Below are 27,662 nucleotides of genomic sequence, written 5' to 3' on the forward strand. Positions count from 1 at the left end.
ACAAAATGGCACACCTACGTATTCTGTAAGTTATCCCAATAAATTTCTACATCACTCCAAACTTGTAAAGTCATTTTTGACTCACCCTATACAATCATAGGAGCATCTACCATTCTTATGTACCAACTGAAATTCTGTGAGTGCCCTCTGTTGCTGGTGTAATTTCGTGTCGGTTCATATACGACTGAGAAGACAAAATATATGAAAGAATTCTTCATACCTTGATGCTGCTTTATCCACAGGATCTCTAACAAGGTTTATGTATGTTGGAGACTGCTTATCAAACAGTGTGAAATTTATAAAATACACATGACGATCGAAAGCAACTGGGACAGCTTCATCACGTATGGTCTTCATTATCGTTTCCACAAGACTTTCCTGCAAAGGAAAAGATAATATAGAACAAATTCCTTGAAGTTGCTTTGTTGTTTTGAGAACTTGTCTGTTTCAGGAGGGCATAACAAATACAGATTATAAAATATTCAGTAATCAGTTCCCTAGTATCAGCCATTGCATCAAAGTTTTTTGTCAGTGAAAAGCACTACTTTAGAACAAACTCTTATTTGTAAAAGTTTTATGTATTTCTTGAAATAAACATTGTTTTAATTTGACCAGTTCTGAAAAGAATGATAAAATATGTTTTTCAATGTTGAAGAAGCTATACTTGATTTGGTACATCCCTGTTAAGAATTGCAGCAAATATTCATGAAAGTTTCTCACTTCATTGTAACCTATTTGTTAATAATTATTTTTAGGAAAAAATCTACTGCTAAAAGAGTAAGATTTCTCGATCAGTAAGTCACCTGATGAGAATAACAGTATAAAGTTCTTATTTTTTAAACAACACAGAAAATTATTCAGTGGATGTGTCACCATGTGTATATAAGCTTATTGCTGAATACAGAATTGACTAATCATGCACAGCTCACATTAAATGCCATACAATTTACAACATTTGGAATCCTGTTTTGATTGCTTGTATACAAATATCACATAATTTTGAGTGTATTTAAAACTGAACATTGTAGATGAATCCTTTTTCTGTTCAAAAGTTAATTTTATGTCATTTATGAGGCTCAGCTAAGTTCTTTTAAAATGTTATCAATGGTATTGTTTACAGTTAATTATTATTCTTTAAGTTAGGATGAGCAACCTCACCAGGTTAGCTGAGGGCACTAATGCACTGCTTCCCGGACTCAGGTAGGTGCACCAGCCCCAGATTGAATCTGCCCAGTGGATTAACGATGAGGGTCGATGTGTCAGCCAGCCTGGATGTGGTTTTTAGGTGGTTTTCCACATCCCTCTAGATGAATACTGGGCTGTTCCCCATATTCTGCACCAGTTAAATGACTAGCAGACATTTGAAAAACGTTCGCACTATTTCATGGCGTACACTATGTGCAGACAGCTAGGGTACACTGATTTCATCCAGGGGGTACAGGGTAGAGGCAGGAAGGGCATCTGACCACCCTCTGCCACTAACATTGCCAAATCCGTAATAACAAGGCTGAACCTGCACTGCGGTGGGACAAAGGCCCAAAGGAAATGAGGATGAAGTTAGGAGGAGAAAATTCTCATTTTTGTAAAGAACAAAGCTGCCCTCCCCCCCCCCCCACCCCTTCCTCCAAAATGGTCTTCATGAACTCAACTTGTGGCCTGCCCTACAAGATAGACTGTTAGTTCAGAGTTTGTTTGAATATAAACAGAACATATAATAGATATCAAAGAAGTTGATTGTATTGTTGCAAAAGGTTATCCTGAAAGAACTGTTATGCATGAATATGTTGACAAAAGAAACACAAACAAAATTTCTGAGAAAGTGACAAAAGATATGGTGGTGTAAATCTTCAATCATGACATTTCCATGGAAAATATGTCAGCGAGCTACGACAGTTAGACAGAGAAAGGAAAACTGAGTCAAGGTAAGGACTTGAGACTCTGAGAACTTCCGCTGACAGGTCACTTTAGAGCAGCAATTGCACACATTAATGAGGACATGCTAGGCCTGACGTGGGAGAACCTGGAATATCACTTAGCTGTACTGCAGGTGACAGATGGCACACAAAATGAACTCTGTTAAATGGGCACTAAATCTTTATGTGTGTGTAAACATTATGCCATAAACATCACAATTCTACCTGTCCCAGTTTCTGAAATCTATGTGATTAAAATTTTAAAGATAATTTTGGAACATAATGTATGTCTGTTAGATTTTGCAGTTAACAATAACACCACATTGCAGTTAATTCACTCTTGCCACATGAGAAGTATTCTACAGTAAAATAAAATGAAGACCCAACACATAATAGTGACAGAATTTTTTATCACAAAGATCCATCTACTTTTTCTTCAGCGTCTTAACAGAGTTCAGTTTGTGTGCCATCTGTAGCCTGCAGTCCAGCTAACTGTATCAAGATCTGCTAATAATGGGCTGCCACCCTTCCAAAATTTGGAACCTTTTTTATTTTTGATTCTGTTGTTAGATATCATCTCCTTCACTGAAAAAATGTTACCATTATGAAGGAAAGTTGTACATACTCACTTTCTGTGATTTTCGTATCCCTTGTTTGTTCTGTACATTTTAGCTCTTTCTGTGTTGTCTTTCTGAGATGGTGATGGAGAGGAATCTTGAAATTGGTTGTATGAGTATGAGAAATTGGATAAAACTGATAGGCTACAATTACAAAAGACTGCTCATTGTTACTCTGAGCCGGCCACTGTCGCCGAGCGGTTCTAGGCGCTTCAGTCTTGAACCGCGCTGCAGCTATGGTTGCAGGTTCAAATCCTGCCTCGGGCAGGGATGTGTGTTAGGATTAAGTAGTTCTAAGTATAGGGGAATGATGACTTCAGATGTTAAGTCCCATAGTGCTTAGAGCCATTTGAACCATTTGTTACTCCAACATGTGGAGCCAGTCTGCCTTCCTTTCTAAACACTCTATGAACATTTACATTTATTGAAAATAAGTTGAAAAAGAAATTCTTTAGGCAATCAGTGATATGTCAGAACTGTACACACATTGCAAAATAGTACTTCAATAAAAAGAAAATGTTCAAAATCTGTGTGAGGAGGATTAGAAACATTGCTGAACAGCGTTCTGAGTGTATCATCATGGTTCGATGTGTGATACGCAGTGTAGCCAGCCAGGTATCTGAATCCTTCAGTGGAACTGTCAGTGAAACAAACTTTGATCTAGGTTGAATGAGAGCAAAAATAATATGCTGAGTCAACATTCACTGAAATATATTTGCAATTCATTTTGGAATCATCTTACTCACTGACATGCTTGAGCCATTAAACAGTGTTGGCTGCTACCTAAAGTTGATACTGACTGGAAAGGAGTCAATACTGAGTGTCAAAATTCAGTCTCAGCCAATGCAGCTACTCCCATCAGTCACCTCACTGAGAGTCTTCTTAGAATACAAGTATGCTCTGATTGTACTCAAATGACATAGTATGAAATAAAACAGAGCTTCTTTTGTTTCAACCCCACTTATTGACCTTCAAAACAGTTCAAGCTAGTTGTGAACCTGGAGTTGAGTTAGAGGGCACAGTGATACCTAACCCAGGGCCACACAATGCATAAAAAGGCAGTAGAGTATAGTTTTGAGAAAGCATAAAAATATCTAGAAAATTGGAATAAAAAATTTTCAGCAAGTTTTAAGTGATGACTTCTTTCTGAAAAATGTATGAAAATTAAAGTAATGTCACACATGCTATGGGCTATGACATCGAAAAAAAAAGTGTATATTAATCTTTCAGAAAATACGTCTTACTTTTCTGACGATTTTACACAAAGGCCTTTTGATGACTGAAGCAAATGTACTTAATGTATAACAGGATGGCGTCTTTGGGGGCCAACCCAGTGATCTGTCACCTATAACTGAACAATCTGCATGTGCATTGTCTGTATCCAAGAACAATGGGTAAAGAGAATTGACAGAAAAATGAATGGAACCTCTGTTTCAGCAATGTTCTGCAAAGGTTCATATTGGCTTAAGAGAAGATCAGTTCAAAAATGCAGTTGTGTTCAAAGATACAACATAATTCCCCATGAACAGTGTGACAAACAAACAAATTTAAGCTATGTGGCTACCAAATCCATATGACTTATCATTGTGGTTGTTCACCTTATGCTAAAACTGCCTAATCCTGTGTTTTAATGGAATCAGACAATCATTTCTAGAAGAATATGGGAATTTTGCAAAGAGTAAAATTCTGTACTTTGCATTGGATAAGAGAAGAGTGCTCCCTCCTTTGCAGATGACCATGATACATTTAGTAGTTACTACAATCAAATTCTGATATGTTATAAGTACACTTAAAATTAAAAACATTATACAAGGTGATTGCTTCTAAAGATTCCTATAAGATGCAGGGGCTGAAAAAGATATGGAAATGCCAAAAACACAACACACATCCATGCTTAATGCAGTATAGGAACCCCGTTGGCATTGGAAACAGCTTGTTTGAATGAACAAATATGAGTCCTGTGTGGTTTTCAAGGGAATCTTATACCATTATTCCTGCAAAATAGTGGCAAGTTCAATGATGATAATGGAGACAGGTAATGATCACACCATCCTTCTCTCTAAAGTAGATCACAAAGCCTCAGCTATACCAGCCACAACCACCTCCTTGTCATGGGATACAGACGTCACTGCCCCAAAGCCAGGACCATAACTATGTCCATGTGGGGCACCTGGGCAAGTACACAAAGTGGGCTCCCTTTCCTTTCCTGCATGACGGCCCTCATGTCAGCCCAAAACTCTTCATCCACACGTCATCTTTCATAGGCTCTTTCCTGTCCTCCCCTCCAACATGCGCATATGCTCCCCAGCCCCCCCCCCCCCCGCCCCTATACACACACACACACACACACACACACACACACACACACACACACACACACACACGGTGAATACTATGCACTAAGAAAGGTACATTTTTATAAAAAACAATGCAGCATTTCCTGGACTGTATTTGTGACCTCAGTGAAATTCGTTTTATCAACATTAGGCCACGGTCCAAGGCATGGTTTCATGCCTAACAATTTGTTTCCTAATGCTGCAGGCATCATCAAAGGCTACAAAGACTCAGGTAGCAGTGAAACTGAAATGATCGTATGGCATTGATTGCTGGGGGCCCCCACTTGGTGATGGTCGGCCACTGAGTTGCAAGCCTTTCAGTTGCTGCCACACTGGGCGCCTTGCATGTCAATGATGATAAAATGATGAAGACAACACAACACCCAGTCCCTGAGCGGATAAAATCTGCAACCTGGCTGGAAACTGACTCTTGGCAGCAGTTTCAACCTCAAACAAGCCCAGCAGGCCAAACTGTTTATACATGGTTCAGTCACATTAATGTGACCACCGCCTATGTTGGACATCAACATGCATGAACCACTCACAGATGGCAAGTGGCAGCCCTAGCAGTGGAGGGTATATACAGAGAATTGAGGAGGATTTGAAAAACAGTGCGGTCGTTGTCATAATGTGGAAGCAGAGCAATTCATCTGACATCCAAAAGAGCATGATCATTGGCTTTCGGGCCATGGGTGGAAGCATTTCTGAGATGGCTAAATATACAAACTGATCACATGCCGCCACGGTTAAAGTATACTGTGCATGACAAAACGGCGCTATCCTCATCTGGTGCCGAGGCAACTGTGGTGTACTGTGGGACACAGATGACAGGGATGAATAATGGTTGTGGATATATGCGCAGGTGAATAGACGTATAATAGTTGACCAATTGACTGCCCAGATGAACCAAGGAGCTATAGTAACAGTGTTTCCTCAATGACTGTTCAGCAACTGTTGGGCCTCTACATAATGTGCTTGGTTCATGCACTCTTGATGACTGCTACTCATAACCGACCGAGGAAGGGTGAAATTTGCACGCCAGTACAGTAACTGTACATCCACTGTGTGGCAACAGGTGACCTCTTCAGATGAATCACTTTTTATGCTCCCTGGGACAGATGGCCATTGGCGCGTAGGGCGTGAAACATGTTAAAGCAAACAAGGACGGAACGTTATGGTCCGGGGAATATTTTCGTGGCATATTGCTTGACAGAGGGTACTTATTATCGAATCATACATTAAAATCTGTTCCCTGCTTCATTTTCGAATGGAACATGCGAAGAGGAGCTGCTGTATGAGCTGAATTTCATCCGCACGATCTCTACGGGCAGTTATGTAGTGGACTGAAGAGTCGTGATATCTGTCCTGAAAAATGGATGTCGAAGTTTTTCAAGCAAGTTCTTGGAAGACATACATCGTGTTCGAGCCATGGTGTATAAAGCTTTTCGTCGTATGTGTTACACGGTCTCACCAGTCAAATGAACCTGTCACTGTTCATAGCACTGCCAAACCGGCACTTATAGAGTGTAAGCATTGTTAAAAATATTCTTAGCTTGGAAAAGGAGCATTCAGTTTTTTTCTGCTGAGTCTTGCACGCCAATTTTGTAGATATGTGTTTTAATGAAGTTCTCACGTTCGCACTGTTCCATGGCTTACACTAGACGCAGTCAGCCAGGGTACACTCATTCCGTGCTGGGGGGTTCGGTGTGGCTGCAGGACGGGCATTCGGCCACTCTCTGCAACTAACACTGCCAAATCAATAGTAACACGGCCGACCCCGCGTTGAAGCAGGACAAAGAAGAAAGATAAGTTATTATCAACATTAGTTGTTCTAGAAACAGAAGAGAAATGTCATGACGAAATATCAGTGAAAAACTTATGTGCTTCGTTTTGACGATCTTTGCCACAGGCAGTCCTTAAAACCAGATATTTGGTTGCGATTAATGTTGCCGTATATCAGATAACAGTGTTACTTCAAGTCTAGTTACAGGCTCCGTCAGCCTCGCGTCCTTGCAAAGCTTACTAATGTGCTGCTCTACATCTTTAATTCGCTTATTAGATATACAGGGTGATTCAAAAAGAATACCACAACTTTAAAAATGTGTATTTAATGAAAGAAACATAATACAACCTTCTGTTATACATCATTACAAAGAGTATTTAAAAAGGTTTTTTTTCACTCAAAAACAAGTTCAGAGATGTTCAATATGGCCCCCTCCAGACACACGAGCAATATCAACCCGATACTCCAACTCGTTCCACACTCTCTGTAGCATATCAGGCGTAACAGTTTGGATAGCTGCTGTTATTTCTCGTTTCAAGTCATCAATGGTGGCTGGGAGAGGTGGCCGAAACACCATATCCTTAACATACCCCCATAAGAAAAAATCGCAGGGGGTAAGATCAGGGCTTCTTGGAGGCCAGTGATGAAGTGCTCTGTCACGGGCTGCCTAGCGGCTGATCCATCGCCTCGGGTAGTTGACGTTCAGGTTTCATAACCAACCTTTTTCGTGGGACTCTCCATACAGTTGATTGTGGAATTTGCAGCTCTCTGCTAGCTCTGCGAGTCGATTTTCCTGGGCTGCGAACAAATGCTTGCTGGATGCGTGCTACATTTTCATCACTCGTTCTCGGCCGTCCAGAACTTTTCCCTTTGCACAAACACCCATTCTCTGTAAACTGTTTATACCAACGTTTAATACACCACCTATCAGGAGGTTTAACACCATACTTCGTTCGAAATGCACGCTGAACAACTGTCGTCGATTCACTTCTGCCGTACTCAATAACAAAAAAAGCTTTCTGTTGAGCGGTCGCCATCTTAGCATCAACTGACACTGACGCCTAGTCAACAGCGCCTCAAGCGAACAAATGTACAACTAAATGAAACTTTATAGCTCGCTTAATTCGCCGACAGATAGTGCTTAGCTCTGCCTTTTGTCGTTGCAGAGTTTTAAATTCCTAAAGTTGTGGTATTCTTTTTGAATCACCCTGTATTACGCTCAATGGCTAATCTTTCAGAGATGTTAAATGTTTCGTCAAGTAGTTGGTTGTATGATACTTCGATGCAAACTCTTTCTGATAGGAAACGAGTGACATGTCATGTCAGTAAGACACTGGACTTGCGTTCAGAACGACGGCAAGTCAGGTCCCTGTCCACCCATGCAAATTGAGGTTCTTCATGATTTCTGCCAAAATCGACCAAACTGGCGAGGAGGATGCAGCGAGAAAGGAGGCTGAGAGGGGTATGATGGGGGACACAAGTGTGTGACATCTGAAGGCAGTGCAAACGTGCGAACGTATGCTTAGTCAGCAAACTCTTAGATGAATCGATAATTTTTTGGGAGACATAACTGGAGGTGTCATCATCATTGTGTATGGGGGAATGTGCTAATTGTGTTCTTGGGGGTGGGGAGGGGCTAGTTGTTACGGAGTAGCAACCTGCAGCATGTCACATGCGTGGCGATATATGGGTCAGTTTGTTATAATTTCATTAGAGTTAGTTCTTATAGGGTAACAACCTGCCCAATGTCATGTGTGTGGTACGTCCGGAGATCATGGTGCCACACGAAAGTCGGCAGCGCTCATAGATACCACAGAGATTCGCGATGTCTTGTTGCAATCCGCAACAACGAATGGGAGAGGCTGAGGAAGCACAGCAGTGCCCTGACACGGAGGTCAATATGGAGCCAAGCATGGAATACTCAGCCCTAGTTCATGACCTCAGTTGAAGCAGTCGTCATCACGTGAGATTACAGAATTATTCAAGTGTCACACGGAAGTGTTCATTTGTAAACGTTGAACATAATACTTCAAGAGAAGTGTTTGTTAATAAGTGCATCAAGTGATGCTTTAACAGTCAATGACAGTTGTAAATTACCAAGCACTCCTGTGGCAAAGGGCCGGCCGCTGTGGCAGAGCGGTTCTAGGCGCTTCAGTCTGAAACAGCGCTGCTGCTGCGGTCGCAGGTTCGAATCCTCCCTTGGGCATGGATGTGTGTGGTGTCCTTAGGTTAGTTAGCTGTAAGTAATTCTAAGTCTAGGGGACTGGATGACCTCAGATGTTAGGGCCTAAGTCCCATAGTGCTTAGAGCCATTTGAAATATTTTTTGTGGCAAAGGATTGTATCAACTTAAGTAAATTCTTTTATCATTCATGTAATAAAGTGAACTAATATTCCATTTGTTGTTGTCCAGATGAGCCATCTCCCAAAGAAGTCAAAGTAACCACAGTTATGGCCAGATGATTGTAGTTTTGTTTGTCATAAAATGCGTGGCGATATATGGGGACAATTTGTTACAATTTCGTTGGGGCCCCATGTCACTGAATGTGTTTTCTATATAGATATCAAAACTACTGTTCAGTATGTTATTTTGTAGAAGAGCCGTGTAGTCTCCACCGTGTGACAGCACAAATCAGTCCTCACACTGTGTTTAACCCCCTAAGTTAGATCAGCAGTGGAAGATGTGTTTATACTATTATAGAACAAATGTTTGCGGATTTTGATGAATAATACTGACAATTTTGTTTAGGTCCAAAGATTGAATTTTCGTTTGCGATCAGAGATCTGTGTGAAACCTTGTCCATCATTGTTTTTCGACATACACAAACTAAGCAGTGCTTATGAAGCTAATACATAGTATTTGATGCAAGTTATACTTGCTTATTATCAAAATATGCAGTTTGGGTGATACAAAGCAAAAAAGATCTCGCCAGAACGAACGATAAAGTACGCTTTGCTGTGTTAAAGCGTTGAACAATGTGGTGGATAACATGCTACGGATGTTAGTATTATCTGGTAGCTGATTGTGTAGATGTGGTTTGTAAACTCTTTTAGAGAGCCTTTCCATAGGTGCCATCAGCAAATGCCGCATCCTTAACTGAAAGTCAGTTTTTTTACACATGTGGAAAATAACTACAGGTAAGTCCCATTTTTAATATGGTACATGCTGCATTATCTTCTCCCCTGTAAAATGGTGCTGTATCAAACAATAAAAGTTCGGTTTTGTACCACCAGTAACATAGCTTCATTTAGGCCTAAGAGGTACTTAATTATTACTGCATTGACTGATTAGGATGTTATTTCAGCTATCGTGATCTTTGTACAGTTAAAGAACAATAATACAAACAATTTATATGTGGAAATATCTAATTTTGAACTTCACTGTGCCTTGCAACAAGTGTGGTACAAAAATCGAAGTTTGCCTGTTGCCGAGTGCAGCTTGACCTATAAGTTAGATCAGTAGTTTCATTTATCTTTGCAGAAATAAAACAGACATTTTAGATGTAGAAATACTTTAAGTTACACCAGAATTGTTAGTATCGTTGTATATTTTTGATAAATGATACGGATGTTTTAGACGTGGAAATAACATTGAGAGACTGGACATCAGCATCAAGAGAGTTTGTGTGTTGCAGATGAGGCTTACTCGTTTCTGATAAATAATTTTGGTTATTCAGACACTTTGACAGTGATGCTAATATACGTAATATTCATATCTTTCTGATCTTGAGAGCATAGCCAAGATGGCGGCTCTGGGCTACATACTGATTGGCTGCTTCATTTTACACAACTCAGCTTGTTCAGATATTTCTGAACTGGGATGGTTCTGCTGTATTGTAATGTGACATCAGAAGGGTTGCAAATCGTAACTGGGCTTGTTCCACCATCTTGTAATTATCTAATTTCCTGCTAGTACAAATGGACTATTTCCGTCATCTTGGATTTTTGACATACCAGCCAATTTTTTTCTTGTATTGTGACGCCATTATACTGCCATGCATGTAGGCAATTCGCGTGTATGATGTCATAACCAACGTACGTGATGTAATAGTGTCAAATGCGAGGCCCACGAGAAAGGCAGGCTGCGGTGCGTACGTCACGAAGGTAGGCCAGAGCTCGCTCGCTGGCTTGACTCAGTGGACAAAATGCGTTTCTAAACCTGTTAACTAGCAACTGGGTGTGTACGTACTAACGAGCATTGCGTCTTCTACTGGAATCTGCTATTATAAAGTCTTACTAATTACTACTTGCACAACAAAATTTAAAATCGATTGTCGACATAAATTGTGTAACGGCTTGTTTGTAGCATTTAGTCTCTTCTGCGTAACAGTCCTCATTTCATACAAGATGTGGGGCCTCGTGCAGTTGATTAATATTTTGACATGATTTTAATTTTATTGTACAGGAGTACAGCCGTGACAAATCAGTATTAGGTTCAAATGGCTCTGAGCACTATGGGACTCAACTGCTGAGGTCATTAGTCCCCTAGTTAAACCTAAGTAACCTAAGGACATCACAAACATCCATGCCCGAGGCAGGATTCGAACCTGCGACCGTAGCGGTCTTGCGGTTCCAGACTGCAGCGCCTTTAACCGCACGGCCACTTTGGCCGGCCCTCAGTATTAGGCCCATGCACTTTCTATCATTGTAGGACCAATAACAGTAAAATTCCATAATAGTGGAATCGAGTAGAAGATGCAATTCTTGTTTGTACTTTACAAACCCAGTTACGAGTTAAAAGGTGTAGAAACGCAGTTTTTCTACTGAGTTGAGCGAGCGAGCTCGGCTTACCTTCGTGACGAACGCGCCGCAGCCTGACTTTCTCGTGGGCCTGGGTCAAAAGCACTGTAGCTATACTATTCGCATGGAATCTGAAAAAGGTAAAATAATGTTTTTAAGACCTATAGCAGGGCTAACAACTCGTTCACGTGTGCATTCATGCCTGCTCACTATCTTGCTCGCGTGGTGGGGCGCGAGGGAAATGCGCGCGCACCGTTTAGTGGCGACAGTTCGAGTGAAGCGCATACTACCGAATAAGGGAGGGTCAGCTGTGACAGCGGTGCCGTCTAATAGCAGTAACGGTGAGTCGGTCGATTTCCTCGAGTCCACAAACAGGCTGTTACAATAATGTCAATATTCGGTTACATGTACGTTCGTAAACAAAGTAAGTGCCTGAGGAAATGGCTGTTTGTTAGTAATAGAAAACTATAAGCAGAATCTACAATGCACAAGAACAGTTACTCCGAAATAGAAGCAATTGTTAAGGAGAAATTGTTAAAGAGAAAGAGAACTGAGACTCCCACACTTTAATGACTTCATTTTTTGTATAACAGCTCGCAGAGTAAATTAAGAAAAATGTAGTACTATGCGTTAATAACATTTGTGGTAGGTGTAGTTTTCGTTTATTTGTTTCATTTGTAGCAGTAATGTTTCACATAATGGTTTTCATGCAGCTGGTTGCGGATTTAATTTAATGAGTGGTGACCACGCGAAGTTTCCGCCCGCCACTCGACAGTCCATTCGATTCGCCTCTCTCCGGCCTGTGCCGGTAGTGCTGGTACCGTGCTCGCCGTGCTCCGTGCCCGCTCACAGCTTGCTGCGCGACGTCGTATCTCCCGCACTATGTGCTGTACAGTGATAGACGTATTTCTAGGTATCTTCAGCTGCATTTGTGGACAGCATCTTTTCAACCTATCCCCGGCACGTCCGATAGGATTCATGTCTGGAGAACATGCTGCCCACTCTAGCCGAGCGATGTCAATATCCTGAAGGAAGTAGTTCACAAGAAGAGCACGATGGGGACGCGAATTGTCGTTCATGAAGATGGGTGCCTCCCCAGTATGCTGCCGATATGGTTGCACTACCGGTCGGAATATGGCATTCACGTATCGTACAGCCATTACGCCGCCTTCCATGAACACCGGCGGCGTATGTCGGCCCCACGTAATGCCATCCCAAAACAGCAGGGAACCTCCACCTTGCTGCACTTGCTGGACAGTGTGTCTAAGGCGTCCAGCCTGACCGGATTGCCTCCAAACACGTCTCCGACGATTGTCTGGTTGAAGGCATATGCGACACTCATCGGTGAAGAGAATGTGATGCCAATCCTGAGCGGTCCATTCGGCATGTTGTTGGGCCCATCTGTACTACGTCGCATGGTGTCGTAGTTGCAAAGATGGACCTCGCCATGGACTTCGGGAGGAAAGTTGCGCGTCATGCAGCCTATTGCGCACAGTTTGAATAGTAACACGACGTCCTGTGCCTGCACGAAACGCGTTATTCAACACGGTGGCGTTGCTGTCAGGGTTCCTCCGAGCCATAATCCGCAGGTAGCGGTCATCCACTGCGGTAGTAGCCCTTGGACGGCCTGAGCGAGGCATGTCATCGACAGTTTCTGTCTCTCTGTATCTCCTCCATGTCCGAACAACATCGCTTTGGTTCACTCCGAGACATCTGGACACATCCCTTGGCGAGACCCTTCCTGGCACAAAGTAAGAATGCTGACGCGATCAAACCGCGGTATTGACCGTCTAAATTTTTCCTCTTTTCCTTACAATTTCAATCTTCTCTCATTTTCCCCTGATTTTTTCTTCTTTCCAGTAGCACATTGTACTCGGAGGAACTGCCCCAGACGTCCCAGCGTAGTTTGCCGCTGCTATTATCCTTGGCTGGTTTCCTTAATTGGCTCTGAGCACTATGGGACTCAACTTCAGAGGTCATCGGTCCCCTAGAACTTAGAACTTCTTAAACCTAACTAACCTAAGGACATCACACACATCCATGCAGGATTCGAACCTGCGACCGTAGCGGTCGCGCGATTCCAGACTGTAGCGCCTAGAACCGCTCGGCCACTCCGGCCGGCTGGTTTCCTTAATTGTGCAGTGATTATTTTCCATATATCCTCTTAGAGCAAACAACATAGGACGACATGACGCAGTCATCAACAATAGCCCATTTATGCAGCGACGTAGTCCGTTGCTTAGCATTAGTTTTGACATGATGATGTCCGTCTGCCGTCACCAAAATCTCAAGAATAGCTTAAGCGATGCGCTTGAAGAGCGTGGACCAACGATAGCAGTCAGAAGGTAAGCTTTCAAAGAGCATATGAGCTCTGCTAATCCGTGGAACCCAAACCACAGGCGTGAAACTGATTGCTCTTATTTACGATCGCAAAATAAACTCTCTCAGGAATGTATACTTAATGACCGGTCGGTGTGGCCGAGCGGTTCTAGGCGCTTCAGTCTGGAACCGCACGACTGCTACGGTCCCTGGTTCGAATCCTGCCTAGGGCATGGCTGTGTGTGATGTCCTTAGGTCATTTAGGTTTAGGTAGTTCTAAGTTCTAGGGGACTGATGACCTCAGATGTTAAGTCCCATAGTGCTCAGAGCCATTTGAACCATTATATTTAATGAATGTGAAGATTTTCGATACTGCACTTATATTCAGGGTAATCTGATTTTGCAGAACAGTCATTAAGAAGGTTTATCAAGCTTAGTGTGAGGCAGATTGGTATGGAGAAGCGTGAATTTTACAAACATTGTAATTATAGGCAAATCAGAATACAACAAATTAGGTTTTCCTACGAAGTTTCAATGCCTAGTGATCTTTGTATTCACTCGTATAGACATTTGCAATAATTCGAGCGTGACACTATGGTACCTAGAAACACACATTATCCATTCATACATCACAGGAATTAATACATATTTGTAAGAATTTCTAACGGTTATAGACAGATTTCAAAATTAAACTGCTTTTTTGTTGGAAAACTAATTTGCATTTTACACGAAACGCGGTTTGAAGCTGTTGTTTCTGCTTACTTACAATTACATAATGTGAGTCAGCAAAAAATTCGGAGCTTTTAATGGGACATCGTGGAATATTCCGGCTTCAGTTCTCATAATTTCACGAAGTTTCAACTGGTTGCAGCACTGTAAGTGACCTTCAAAATGGCATCTGTAACGGAGCTGCGTTCCAAGCAGAGTGCTGTCATTGAGTTTCTTTTGGCGGAAATCCAGAGCATTGTAGATGTTCATGGGCACTTGCAGAGTGTCTACGGACACCTTTCATTGAACAAAAGCAAGGTGAATCGATGAACGAGGCTCCTGTCATAATCACAACAAGGTCGGGCAAACCTGTTCGATGTTCTGCGTGCCTCCCGGCTTCACACAGCTGTGACTCCTGCAGTGTTAGAACCTCATACGAGGTGATCGATGGATCACAATCAGACACCTCGCTGATCAACTGGATGTCTCTGTCAGTAGTGCTGACGCACTCGCCCACCAGTTGGGACACAAAAGTGTCTGCCCGCTGGTTGCCTCGCCGCCTAACAGAAGACCATTTAGATAATCGAAGGACCATCTGTGTGGAATTACTTGTGCGTTGCGAGGCTGACTGAATTTTTTGTCGAACATCGTCACAGGCGATAAAACATGGGTTCATGACATCGAACCGGAAACACGATGGCAATCCATGGAGTGGCACCACACCACTTCTCCTACCAAGAGAAAGTTCAGAGCTGCATCCTCAGCCTGTAATCATGGTGATGGTCTTCTGGGACTCTGAAGGGGTTATTCGCAGGAAACTGAAGAAAAGACTTCAGTGTGTCAGTCACCACAAAAATGCGAAGGAAGTTGTCCTTCTCCATGACAATACAAGGACTCACAGAAGTCTGCGCACCCGTCAGGAGCTCACAAAAGTTCATTGGACTGTTCTTCCTCATCCCACAGAACCGAATCTCACACGTTCCGACTTTCGATGGATGTACTCCGCTGGAAGCAGTACGTGGGTGATGGGGAGGTTATTGATGCAGCAAAACTTTGGCTACGACGTCGAGCAGCAGAGTGGTATCTTGCTAGCATAGAAGCCTTCCCAGTAAGCTGGCGCTTGGCTGTCGACTAAACAGAGATTATGTTGAAAATTAGGGTACTGTAGCCAGAAGACTAGGGAATAATATGGTGTATTGGAGTACTGAATAAAACCAACCTGGTATCAGGTAAGAAGTGTTGCCTCACTTACTGAACTCCCTACGTTTTTATATCCTAGTGCTGTGCCGCTTCTTCAGTCTCTATGTAATCGCTCAGTTTCTGTGTAATCAGCGACGACTTGTAATCATCGCTAACGACAACATTGTCGTCTTAACATAGGTCTGGCTGCGTGCAAATAGAACAGTTACTCATAACTTTACAAAGACAATTGTAATCTGATGTGAACTCTAATTTTGAAGTGACGAAATGGTAACTGTAGTGTCAGAGGCAGTACCAAACACATGTCATCTGTGTGGACACTAGTTCAAAAAATGGTTCAAATGGCTCTGAGCACTATGGGGACTTAGCATCTGAGGTCATCAGTCCCCTACAACTTAGAGCTACTTAAACCTAACTAACCTAAGGACATCACACACATCCATGCCCGAGGCAGAATTCGAACCTTCGGCCGTAGCGGTCGCGCGGTTCCAGACCGAAGCGCCTAGAAACGCTCGGCCACACCGGCCGGCGTGGACACTAGTTGTTACCAGAGTTTTTACCACGTCCAAGTTCTAATAAATTACTAATAATTTGTGTGAGTGTTGTACACACATCAAAAAAGTTTTTCATCACCCCGGTTCCCAGAACTCCTGAAGATAGACGTTGACTGTGGATATTACATCACGGACACAGTCCCTTTGACAGTTCAGAGATGTCAGTAAACCCGTCCAAAGATGCAAACAATCATGCATGAGTAGTGTCTATTAGGCGGAGCGGGTCCGACAGCCGATCAGTTCCAGTCACTCCACCAGCAAGGAGATACACGGCTCGTGTTGTCTGTTGTTCAACCATGCCTAGACGGTCAATACCACTGTTCGATCGCGTCCGCATTGTTACTTTGTGCCAGGAAGGGCTCTCAACAAGGGAAGTGTCCAGGCGTCTCGGAGTGAACCAAAGCGATGTTGTTCGGACATGGAGGACATATAGACAGGAACTGTCGATGAGATGCCTCGCCCTGGCCGCCCAAGGGTTACTACTCTAGTGGATGACCGCTACCTACGGATATAGCTCGGGGGAACCCTGACATCAACGCCAACATGTTGAATAACGATTTTCGTGCAGCCACAGGACGTCGTGTTACGACTCAAACTGTGCGCAATAGGCTGCAACTTCACTCCCGACGTCCATGGGGAGGTCCATCTTTGCACCCACTACACCATGAAGCACGCTATAGACGGGCCCAACAACAAGCCGAATGGACCGCTCAGGATTGGCATCACGTCCTCTTCACGGAGGAGTGTCGCATATGCCTTCAAACAGACAACCGTCGGAGGCGTGTCTGGAGGTCTGAACGCCTTAGACACACTGTAGAGCGAGTGCAGCAAGGTGGAGGTTCCCTGCTGTTTTGGTATGACATTACTGGGGTCGACGTACGCCGCTGGTGGTCATGGAAGGCGCCGTAACGGCTGTACGACACGTGAATGCCATATTCCGACCTATAGTGCAACCATATGGGCAGCATACTGGCGGGGCAGTCGTCTTCATGGAGGACAATTCGCGTCCCCATCGTGCACTTCTTGTAAATGACTTCCTTCAGGATAACGACATCGTTCGACTAGAGTGGCCAGCATGTTCTCCAGACATGAATCGTATCGAACTCGCCTGGGATAGATTGAAAAGGCGCTGTCCACAAATGCCGTTGAATATACCTAGAAATACGTCTATCATTGTGCAATACATATTTCAGGAGATACGACATTATAAACATTACTCTGGATGGAAATGAAGCTGCAGAGCGATATCTGGTAGAGATAGAAGTGAAATTCCTGTGTATGTACGAATACATATGGCACAAGTTAGATATACGTGAAATACATTTTACATGTGCGCACGTGTGCAAAGCCATGGGTAAAATCTATAACTATGGAACGATGTCAGTCAAATATGGAACACATATGAATTATGATACGGAACGAAATTCGGGGAGGGGCGGGGAGGGGAGGGGGGAGGGTGAAAACCACCAGTGTCCTTTTATGATGAACGTGATGAGGTGGAGAGAGAAGGGGCCATGAGAAGACAGACAGATAGTGAGGGGAAGGAGCAGATGTACACAGACAGGGGGGAGGGGGGGGGGAGGGTAGGAGGAGATATAAGTGGTACATATTCCACTCTAAGAGAAGATTGGAATAAATATATACCTTAGCAACGCCGGGATCTCAATCGGTATATTATAAAGTCCTTCGTCGCGTGTTTCTGTCGGTAGGTGAAATCTTATCTCAAGAGCTAATGCATAAATTTTGATGTGGTTTTCTCTAATTAGACTACTTCACGTGGAATGTATCTGTGTACCTAGTTTACTACTCCTACGGCAGGCAAATTGTCCAGCCGTTCAAATGGTTCAAATGGCTCTGAGCAATATGGGACTTAACATCTGTGGTCATCAGTCCCCTAGAACTTTGAACTACTTAAACCTAACTAACCTAAGGACATCACACACATCCATGCCCGAGGCAGGATACGAACCTGCGACCGTAGCGGTCGCGCGGTTCCAGATTGTAGCCCCTAGTATCGCTCGGCCACTCCGGCAGGCCCGTCCAGCTGTAATTAGGCTTACTTAGCGCTGCTCGTATGAATACAGGTTGGGTCGCTAGTTTCGTCCATTTTCTTCTTCGTCTTCTTTTATGTAAGAGAAATGCGTTCTGAAAATTTAGCTGTGTATCCTTTTGCTCCTCCCCGTGCGCAAGAAATGTAACAAGAGCTGAACACTTCTTACCGTAAATTTTTCTCATTTCCAAGAAAAGCCTATACGGAACAATGTAAGAGTTCTCGGTGGCAGCTGACCGACCGCAGTTCATCTCGCCAGTGCACGCCAGATATACTGTATGAGATTCAGTTCCACATAGGTCCCTAACAAGTTTATGCAGTGGATTTTTTCACCCATGAACAATTCATCCACCGGAGTAGCCCGATGCAGAGGAACGTTATTGCCATTTAAAAGAGAGTCTGGATCAGATGCTCATTTGAAAAGTCACAGTTCAGAGCGGCGTCACACTGGCTTCAAATAATGCAGGTGGCGGCTTCAAGCCCAGTACAAATGTCGTGGAACTTAGGTTTAAAGATGCTGTACGATACCACTAATTGTTGGTTGTTAGCCAAAGAGCCAGTTAGGACATTGCAGCTTTTGTCGCTATTGATAGGTGTACAACAATTTGCTCTTTACCACTCGGACGTCAAAAATAGAAACAAAATTTTACCTTAAATGTCGGCAATTGCTATTGGTTGGTTGTCTGAATACTCACTGCTTTGTAATTCTTTGCTTTTTCTACTAGCAGATACTTTCCAAGCTGCGACTTGACTTTTCTAAAAGAAAACATTTTCTGATAAAACTTCTAGTTGACACAAACTAATATTCTATCCAGTAATTTCAACTGAGTTGCTTCTAGCGAAATTAATTTCTAGAATATGAGAACAAGAAACCAACTTCATATTATAACAACAACAAAGCTTTAAATAATTAAATCATAGATGCTACCTCACAAAGAGCGAAAGCCAAGCTGTATATTAGAGGGATGTTCTGAATAAAACTTCTAAAATTTACTTCCTATTGTTAACAAAAATAAAAAAAGCACAACCATGAAAAGACTGTAGTCACTGGTGCAGCGCCGTATGGCCAGCCTCGATGCGTTTCAAAGTAGATTCAAAAGTTAAAGTAAAGTATTTGAACATACGGCTGCAGTACGGGATTTCTGTACCTCTGAGCGTTAACAGTACTCTTTTAGTCACCAATGAAGATGTGACGCTCCACCCGGCTACCTTGATACCTCCACACATATGAATCTTATGGCAACCACGTTGGTCTCTTTCCACGATGTTCCTGTGAATGTACTACTTACCGCTTTCCCCCCAAGACGAATGCCGACGAGAATAATTCTGCAAACTAAAGAGCAATTTATATGTGAAAAGTATTTTCTTCATTCATTCAAAGTCGAGCATGGTGGAAAAGGGCGTATCCGGAATCTGAAAGTTCATGGAATCGAATGCCAGTCGGACCACGGAATTTTCAGGCTGCCTTTAATCTAGCCTTCACCTATCAGCGATATGAAGTTTCACCAGAAATGGAACATGACTCGGCTTCCACGTTAAGCTGTGGGTCCCCTTTACCCTGTAGAATTACCGGGATAGGTTAGAGACACGCAGATCACTTAAGTGGTGTCCTACTGAAAGATTTGTACCAGGCTGTTGAGGCATACGGAATTACTATTATAATAATATTATTATTATTAGCGAGTGTTCCCACTGGAGGACGATAAGCAGGTGGTTTTCAATCTTTCTTAGGGTTCTTCTTATATTCCCAAAATTTATTCATTTTCTCCTCGAAGGCCTTCGTTCTTTCTCGGGCCCACTTTGGTCGGTATGGTTTTCGTTCCGTTTCTGGAGTAAACTTACCAATTTTGCTTCTAGATGTATACCTGTCTGATACGTTTGCTACGTCATTTTTGATTTTGTCAAATCCTTCTTAACTTCAGTTATCCAGAGTATTGATGCTTTAGTGATGTCACATATCTACGTCTACACCTACATCTACGTGGATACTCTGCAAATCACATTTAAGTGCCTGGGAGAGGGTTCATCGAACAATCTTCACAATAATTCTCTATTATACCTATCTCGTACAGCGCGGAAAAAGCGAACATCTATACCTTTCGGGGCGAGCTTTGATTTTCCTTATTTTATTATGGTGATCGTTTCTCTCTATGTGGGTCGACGTCAAAAAAATATTTTCGCCTTCGGAGGAGAAAGTTGGTGATTAAAATTTCGTGAGAAGATTCCACTGCAACGAAAAACGCCTTTGTTCTAATGATCTACATCAACATCTACGTCATATTCCGCAAGTCACCTAATGGCGTGTGGCGGAGGGTACTTTCGGTACCACTATCTGATCCCTCCAACCCCGTTCCACTCGTGAATAGTGCGTGAGAAGAATGATGATCGGTAAGCCTCTGTATTGGCTCTTTTTTCTCGAATACATGAGATGTATATGGGGGGAAGTAACATGTTGTCCGACTCCCCCTGAAAAGTGCTGTCCCCAAATTTCAATAGTAAATCTCTCCATGATGCACAACGCCTCTCTTGTAACGTCTGTCAGTGGAGTTTGTTTAGCATCTCCGTAACGCTCTCTCGCCAGCTAAACGATCCTGTGACGAAACGCGCCGCTCTTCGTTGGATCTTCTCTATCTCCTGTATCAGTCCTACTTGATAGGGTTCCCAGATAGATGAACAATACTCAAGAATCGGGCGAACAAGCGCCTTATAAGCCACTTCTTTTGTGGATGAGTTACATTTCCTTAAAATTTTTTCGTTGAATCTGAGTCTGACAACTGCCTTTCCCACTATCTGTTTCATGTGGCCATTCCACTTAAGGTCGCTCTGGATAGTTACGCCTAGATATTTTACAGCAGACGCTGTCTCCAGCTGTTTGTCATCAATAGTGTAGCTGTACAGTAGTGGATTTCTTTTTCTATGTATGCGCAATATGTTACATTTATATACGTTCTGGGTCAACTGCCAGAGCCTGCACCATTCATCAGTTCCCTGCAACTCGTTCTGCAAATTCTTACTATCTTCTGGCGTTGCTACTTTGGTATAGACAACTGCATCATCTGAGAATAGCCTTAAAGGGCATCCGACGCTTTCTACTAGATCATTTATATACGGTCCTATCACACTTCCCTGTGGTACTCCGGATATTACCTTTACATATGTCGATTTTGATCAGTTAAGAGCGACGTGTTGAGTTCTATCTGCACAAAAGTCTCGAATACAATCGCAAGTCTGCTCCGATACTCCGTAAGCTCGTATTTTTTTGATTAAACGGCAATGCGGAACGGTGTCAAATGTCTTACTGAAATAAAGGAACGCGACATCAGTCTGAGCGCCGTTGTCCACTGCACTGTGGATCTCAAAAACTGGTTCAAATGGCTCTGAGCACTATGGGACTTAACTTCTAAGGTCATCAGTCCCCTAGAACTTAGAACTCCTTCAACCTAACTAACCTAAGGACATCACACACATCCATGCCCCAGGCAGCATTCGAACCTGCGACCGTAGCGGTCGCGCGTTTCCAGACTGTAGCGCCTAGAACGGCTCAGCCACCCCGGCCGGCCTGTGGATCTCATGGAGGAACAGAGCGAAGTGAGTTTCGCAAGATCTCTGTTTGCGGAATCCATATTGGTTTTTATAGAGGATATGTTCATTTTCCAAAAATGTCATAATTATTGAGCATAAAACATATTCCATAATGCTACAACAGATTGACGTCAACGATATAGGTCTATAATTGTGTGGATCTGTCTTAAGGCCTTTCTTAAAAAAGGGAATGACCTGCGTTTTCTTCCAGTGGTTAAGTACCTTTCGTTGCTAAAGCGATCTACGTTAAATTGCTGCTAGAAGGGAAGCAAGTTCTTACACATAATCTCTGTACGAGAATATTATATGTAGCTCATCTGGTCCTGACCTCTTTCCACTACTAAGCGAGAACTGCTTTTCAATTCCGCGGTCGGTTATCTCAACAACTGCCATTTCGACGTTCGTACGACGATTGAGAGGAGGGACAGTATTAGGCTCTTCCACAGTGAAACAAATTCGCAATACCGAATTCAGTATTTCGGCCTTCGGTTATCTTCTGTTTCGGTGCCGGTGTGGTCACTGAGAGAATGAATAGGTGATTTTGATCCACTTATTGATCTTACATACGACCAAAATCTCTTAGGGTTTTACTCATGTCGGTTGACAACGTCTTACTTTCAAAATGACTGAACACTTCTCTCATTGCTCCTCTCACGCTCATTTTTGCTTCGTTCAGCTTTTTTTTGTCATCGAGGTTTTTTATTCTCTTGAATATGAGATGAAGTACTCTTTGTATACGAAGCGCTTTTCTAACACGGCTATTAAACCATGGTGGATCTTTCCCACCCGTTCAAAACCTTACTCGGAACATACTTGCCTAGGGAAGATTAATTCACATTCGGAATCCGTGATAACGTCACTAGATTTTATCGATTTTTTTACTGCAATAAACACTCCGCCACCATTGGCGACTAACTTATCCATATGATAAATATACCAATCTAAACTTGGGACTTCGTTGTCACTGACATCTGGTTTCAACCAGCTTTCTGGTCCCAATACTATCTGTGCATTATAGCCTTCAGTAAGCGATACTAATTGGGGGACCTTTCCTTGGATGCTCCTGCAGTTTACTAAAATCGTATTAATCTTTTCTATCTCTGATCCGCGAGGACCAAGATTCTCTGAGGCCATTCTGGCTGCTTTAACAGGCAAATCGTCTTTGAGCCCAAGGGAGCGGTTATCTAACCTAAAAAAGCCCCATGTGCACATCACACGTACTCCGCTGCCCTAGCAGCCGCTTCCTACGTGTAGTGCACGTGTGATCTATTAAGGGGAACCCTACAATTTTGCACTCGCAATCCTGTGTCATTTCAGTGACACTCCCTCCTCTATTTCTCGATAATACAAAACGTGCTGCCCTTCTTTGAACTTTCTCGATGTACTCCGTCAATCCTATTTGGTAAGGATCCCACACTGCTCAGCAGTATTCTAAGAGAGGGCAGGCAAGGGTAGTGCAGGCACTGCCTTTAGTAGATCTGTCACATTTTCTAAGTGTTCTACCAATAAAACGCAGTTTTTTGTTAGCCTTCCCCACAACATTTCCAAGGTATTCCTTCTAATTTAAGTTGTTCCTAATTGTAATTCCTAAGTATATAGTTGAAATTATTGCTCTTAGATTTGACTTGACTTATTTATAGTCTAAACGAAGTTAAATGGATGTCTTTCAGCTCTCACGTGGATGACGTCACAATTTTCGTTATTCAGCTCAATTGCCAATTTTCGCACCATACATATATCTTTTCTAAATCGTTTTGCAATTAGTTTTGATCTTCTGATGACTTTACTAGTCGATAAACGACAGCGTCATCTGCAAACAACCTTAGACGGCTGCTCAGATCGTCTCCTAACTCGTTTATACAAATGAGGAATAGCAATGGGCCTATAACACTACCTTTGGGGAACGCCAAGAATCACTTCTGTTTTACTCGATGACTTACCATCAGTTACTATGAACTGTGACCTCTCTGACAGGAAATCACGAATCCAGTCACATAGCTCAGACGATATTCCATAAGCACGCAAATTCTCTACAGGTCGCTCTTGTGGTACAGTGTCGAAAGCCTTCCGGAAATCCAGAAATACGGAATCGATCTGATATCCCTTGTCAATAACACTCAACACTTCGTGTGTGTAAAGAGCTAATTGTGTTTCACAAGAACGATGTTTTCTAAATCCGTGTTGACTGTGTGTCAATAGACCGTTTTCTTAAAGGTAATTCATAATGTTAGAACACAATATATGTTCCAAAATCCTACTGCATATCGACGTTGACGAGATGGGCCTGTAATTAAGTCGATTACTCCTACTACCTTTCTTGAATATTGGTGTGACCTGTGCAACTTTCTAGTCTTTGGGTACGGATTTTCGTCGAGTGAACGGTTGTATATAGTTGTCAAGTATGGAGCTAATGCATCATCATTCTCTGAAAGGAACCTAATTGACACACAGTCTGGACCAAAAGACTTGCTTCTATTAAGTGATTTAAGTTGCTTCACTACTCCGAGGATATTTACTTCTACGTTATTCATGTTCACAGCTGCTCTTGATTTGAATTCTGGAATATTTACTTCGTCTTCTTTTGTGAAGGCATTTTGGAAGGCTGCTTTGGCAGCAATGTCTTCGATAGTATCTCTATTGCTATCGAGCAGAGAAGCCATTGAGTGTTTCTTGCTGCTAACATACTTCACATACGACCAGAATCTCTTTGGATTTTCTGCCAGGTTTCGAGAGAAAGTTTCGCTATGGAAACTGTTATAAGCATCTCGTATTGAAGTTCGCCGTAAATTTCGAGCTTCTGTAAAATATTGGCAATCTTGGAGATATTGCTTCCGTTTAAATTTGGCGTGTTTTCTCGTTATTTCTGCAACAGTCTTCTGACCCGTTTTGCGTACCAAGGAGGATCAGCTCCGTTGTTTGTTAATTTATTTGATATAAATCTCTCAGGTGCTGCCGACAAACGTTTAGTTAGTCGGTTTCCAGGTAATATGTCAAGGTGTCCATAGAACTTCATTCGTATCCTTCTGATGTCAATTTCAATATTTGATCCTTTTCCTGTTGTCTCGATGGTTTGTAATACTTATCCATCTTGTGTGTGTCGTTGTCCCAGAATTTTTCTAATAATCTTTCTCCCTACGTTCTTAATTTCTTGTAAATCTAGTTTTCGATTTGGTGAGAGTGTTTCACTTGGATGTGTGACTGTCGGTTTGATTACTTTGTTGTAGTGTCTGATTTCAGTGCCTTTTGACAGGCATTTTTGTTATACAAATCTGAAACAAGTCCGGAATCTTTCTTGATTTTCTGCAAGCTGCGTTTTTGTGCTATTTTTTCAAGTCCTTCTGGTTCGGTGATTTCACCGAGATACTTAAAGTGTTTGACTCATTGATTTCACCATAGTTTGTTTTAGTTTCAGTATCTATCTTGGAACCGTGAATTCAGCCTTCTCGAAGGATATTTGCAGATCAACCTTCTCTGCACATTCTTTGAGGGTCCCGATTTGTTTTATTGTTGTTTCTTCACAGTCGGTTATTGTGGTGTTACCGCCAGACACCACACTTGCTAGGTGGTAGCCTTTAAATCGGCCGCGGTCCGTTAGTATACGTCGGACCCGCGTGTCGCCACTATCAGTGATTGCAGACCGAGCGCCGCCACACGGCAGGTCTAGAGAGACTTCCTAGCACTCGCCACAGTTGTACAATCAACTTTGCTAGCGATGGTTCCCTGACAAAATACGCTCTCATTTGCCGAGACGATAGTTAGCATTGCCTTCAGCTACGTCATATGCTACGACCTAGCAAGGTGCCATTATCAGTTGCTATTGTTATTGTAAAGAATGTACAGACAAGAGCGACGTTCAACATTAATGGATTAAAGTTAAGTATTACCACCATCTGCGTCAGTTTTTCTGGGTTCTGATTTCCTTGTCCTGTTCCAGACCTCACGACAGCCTGCGTGAGCTGAAACGCGTGCCTTTCGGCTTCCTCTTTTCATACGGGTTGGTTCTCCTGCCATCCACAACATTTTGGCGACGAGGTTTTCCGCGTTCTTATCGATATTGCCCTGATTTACTTGTGTCATGGCTTCGCCACAATCTCCAGATGTACTGTCCGAATTTTATCGCTTGCAGAATCAGCAGACGCAGGCCTTACTGGATGCCCTTGGACAGCTCGTCCAGGGTCAACGTGCGATGCAAAACGATGCGGCGGCCGCCGCTCCACAGCTAACGCAGCCACAACACGCTGTTGCACCAAATTTTCGTCCTTTTGATGCTGCACTGGAAAGCTGGACAGAGTGGTCACGCCAATTTGGATTCCATCTCGCCACCTACAGAATTCAAGGTAATGAGCGGCAGCCTTTTCTCCTTTCCTCCGTAGGCATCCAAACGTACCGTGTGATAGTGAAATTATTTCCCCGACGCGATGTACCAACTCTGTCCTGCGACGAAATTTTGTCTGCATTAGATGCATATTTCAAAGAATCATTCAATGTAGTTGCAAAAAAGGTATACCTTCTTTCGTACAAAACGCACAGCCGGTCAAACTAATCGGGAGTGGGTTGCAACCTTGCAAGGCCTTACTAGGGATTGTGCTTTTGAGTGTCAATGTGGACTCCCTTATTCAGATACTATGGTACGTGATGCAATTGCACAGAACGTTTCTGATGTTCGTATAAGGGAACAAATTTTGAAACTAGTCAATCCCTCCCTTGAACAAGTGATGGACATATTGGATCGGCAGGACACACTTGACTTTGCTCAGAAATCATTTGAAACTTCCCCAACCGTGTGTCATGTTAACCGGCCCGCGGGGCGAGCTGCACGGAGAAGTAAACAGCCCTCGCGCCCGGCCGCGCAATGGCCGCCTGACTCTCAGCCACGTGTGCCGCGCAGGCAAGCAAATGCAGTGCTAAAATCATGCCCGCGGTGTGCTACTAGACATTCGCGTGAGAATTGTCCATCACGCCAAGCTATTTGCTTTTTCTGTAATAAAAAAGGACATGTTCAGAGTGTTTGCCAGAAAAAGCTCAGATCGGACACTCACAACCCTTCCAGGCCCTTTGGTTCGTGCCGAATTCGAACCAAGGATACTCAGGCTCGTGAACCTTCGCCCATGGAAATTCATGTAGTTTATTCCACTCTGCCCAGTGCCAGTCTCTCTAACAGTGACTGTGTTCGTCCCACAAATAGTGTGCATCGACATCGACGGAAATCCCATCATGTCACAAGTGATTTTGTACCAGTGTCAGTTCACGTTGCACGAGACAGTCGCTCTTGTCGTCAGCAGGACAATAAACTTTTTTTAGACTTGGACATTAACAGCAAAGTGATACCATTCCAGCTCAATACCGGAGCTGCAGTTTCACTGATCAATCACGACACGTACAAACAGCTGGGCACACCTCCATTGTGTGCCGCAAATGTTAAGTAGTTATTCAGGACAAGCGATTCCTGTGTTAGGACAGTGCAGCCTTCTTGCAACATACAAAGGACAAAAAAACTTGTCATTGTATGTCCTTCGTTCTTCTTCTGCAGTGAACTTGTTTGGTTTCGATTTATTTCAGTTGTTTAACTTGTCTATAGCAAATCAGGTCCTATCAGTGAACCAGACTGTGCCTTCAGACAGTGTTTCTCGTCTATGTGAAGAGTTTGCAGACATTTTTGCACCGGGCCTTGGTTGCGCTACGAACTATAAAGCACATTTGGAACTGAAAGTAAACGCGCAACTGAAAATTTTCAGAGCGCACAATGTTTCCCACACATTGCGTGATGAGGTCGCAAGAACATTAAATGATTTGGAATCACAAGGTGTGATTGAACGTGTGCAGGCTACTCTCTGGGCATCACCGTTAGTAATTTTGCCAAA

The 27,662-nt window shown here is 43.0% G+C and overlaps 1 protein-coding gene across 1 annotated transcript in view; it reads right to left on the reverse strand.

Annotated features, from left to right (window-relative positions):
- LOC124567300 (uronyl 2-sulfotransferase-like) overlaps positions 1 to 27,662 on the reverse strand; it is a 191,964-nt gene that overhangs the window by 26,308 nt on the left and 137,994 nt on the right. Inside the window, exon 2 of the mRNA XM_047131034.1 lies at positions 221 to 378. Coding sequence (XP_046986990.1) covers positions 221 to 378 — 158 coding nt within the window. The remainder of the gene's footprint in view (positions 1 to 220; positions 379 to 27,662) is intronic.

The sequence above is a fragment of the Schistocerca americana genome, chromosome 1, assembly GCF_021461395.2.
Source record: "Schistocerca americana isolate TAMUIC-IGC-003095 chromosome 1, iqSchAmer2.1, whole genome shotgun sequence".
NCBI classification, from domain to species: domain Eukaryota; kingdom Metazoa; phylum Arthropoda; class Insecta; order Orthoptera; family Acrididae; genus Schistocerca; species Schistocerca americana.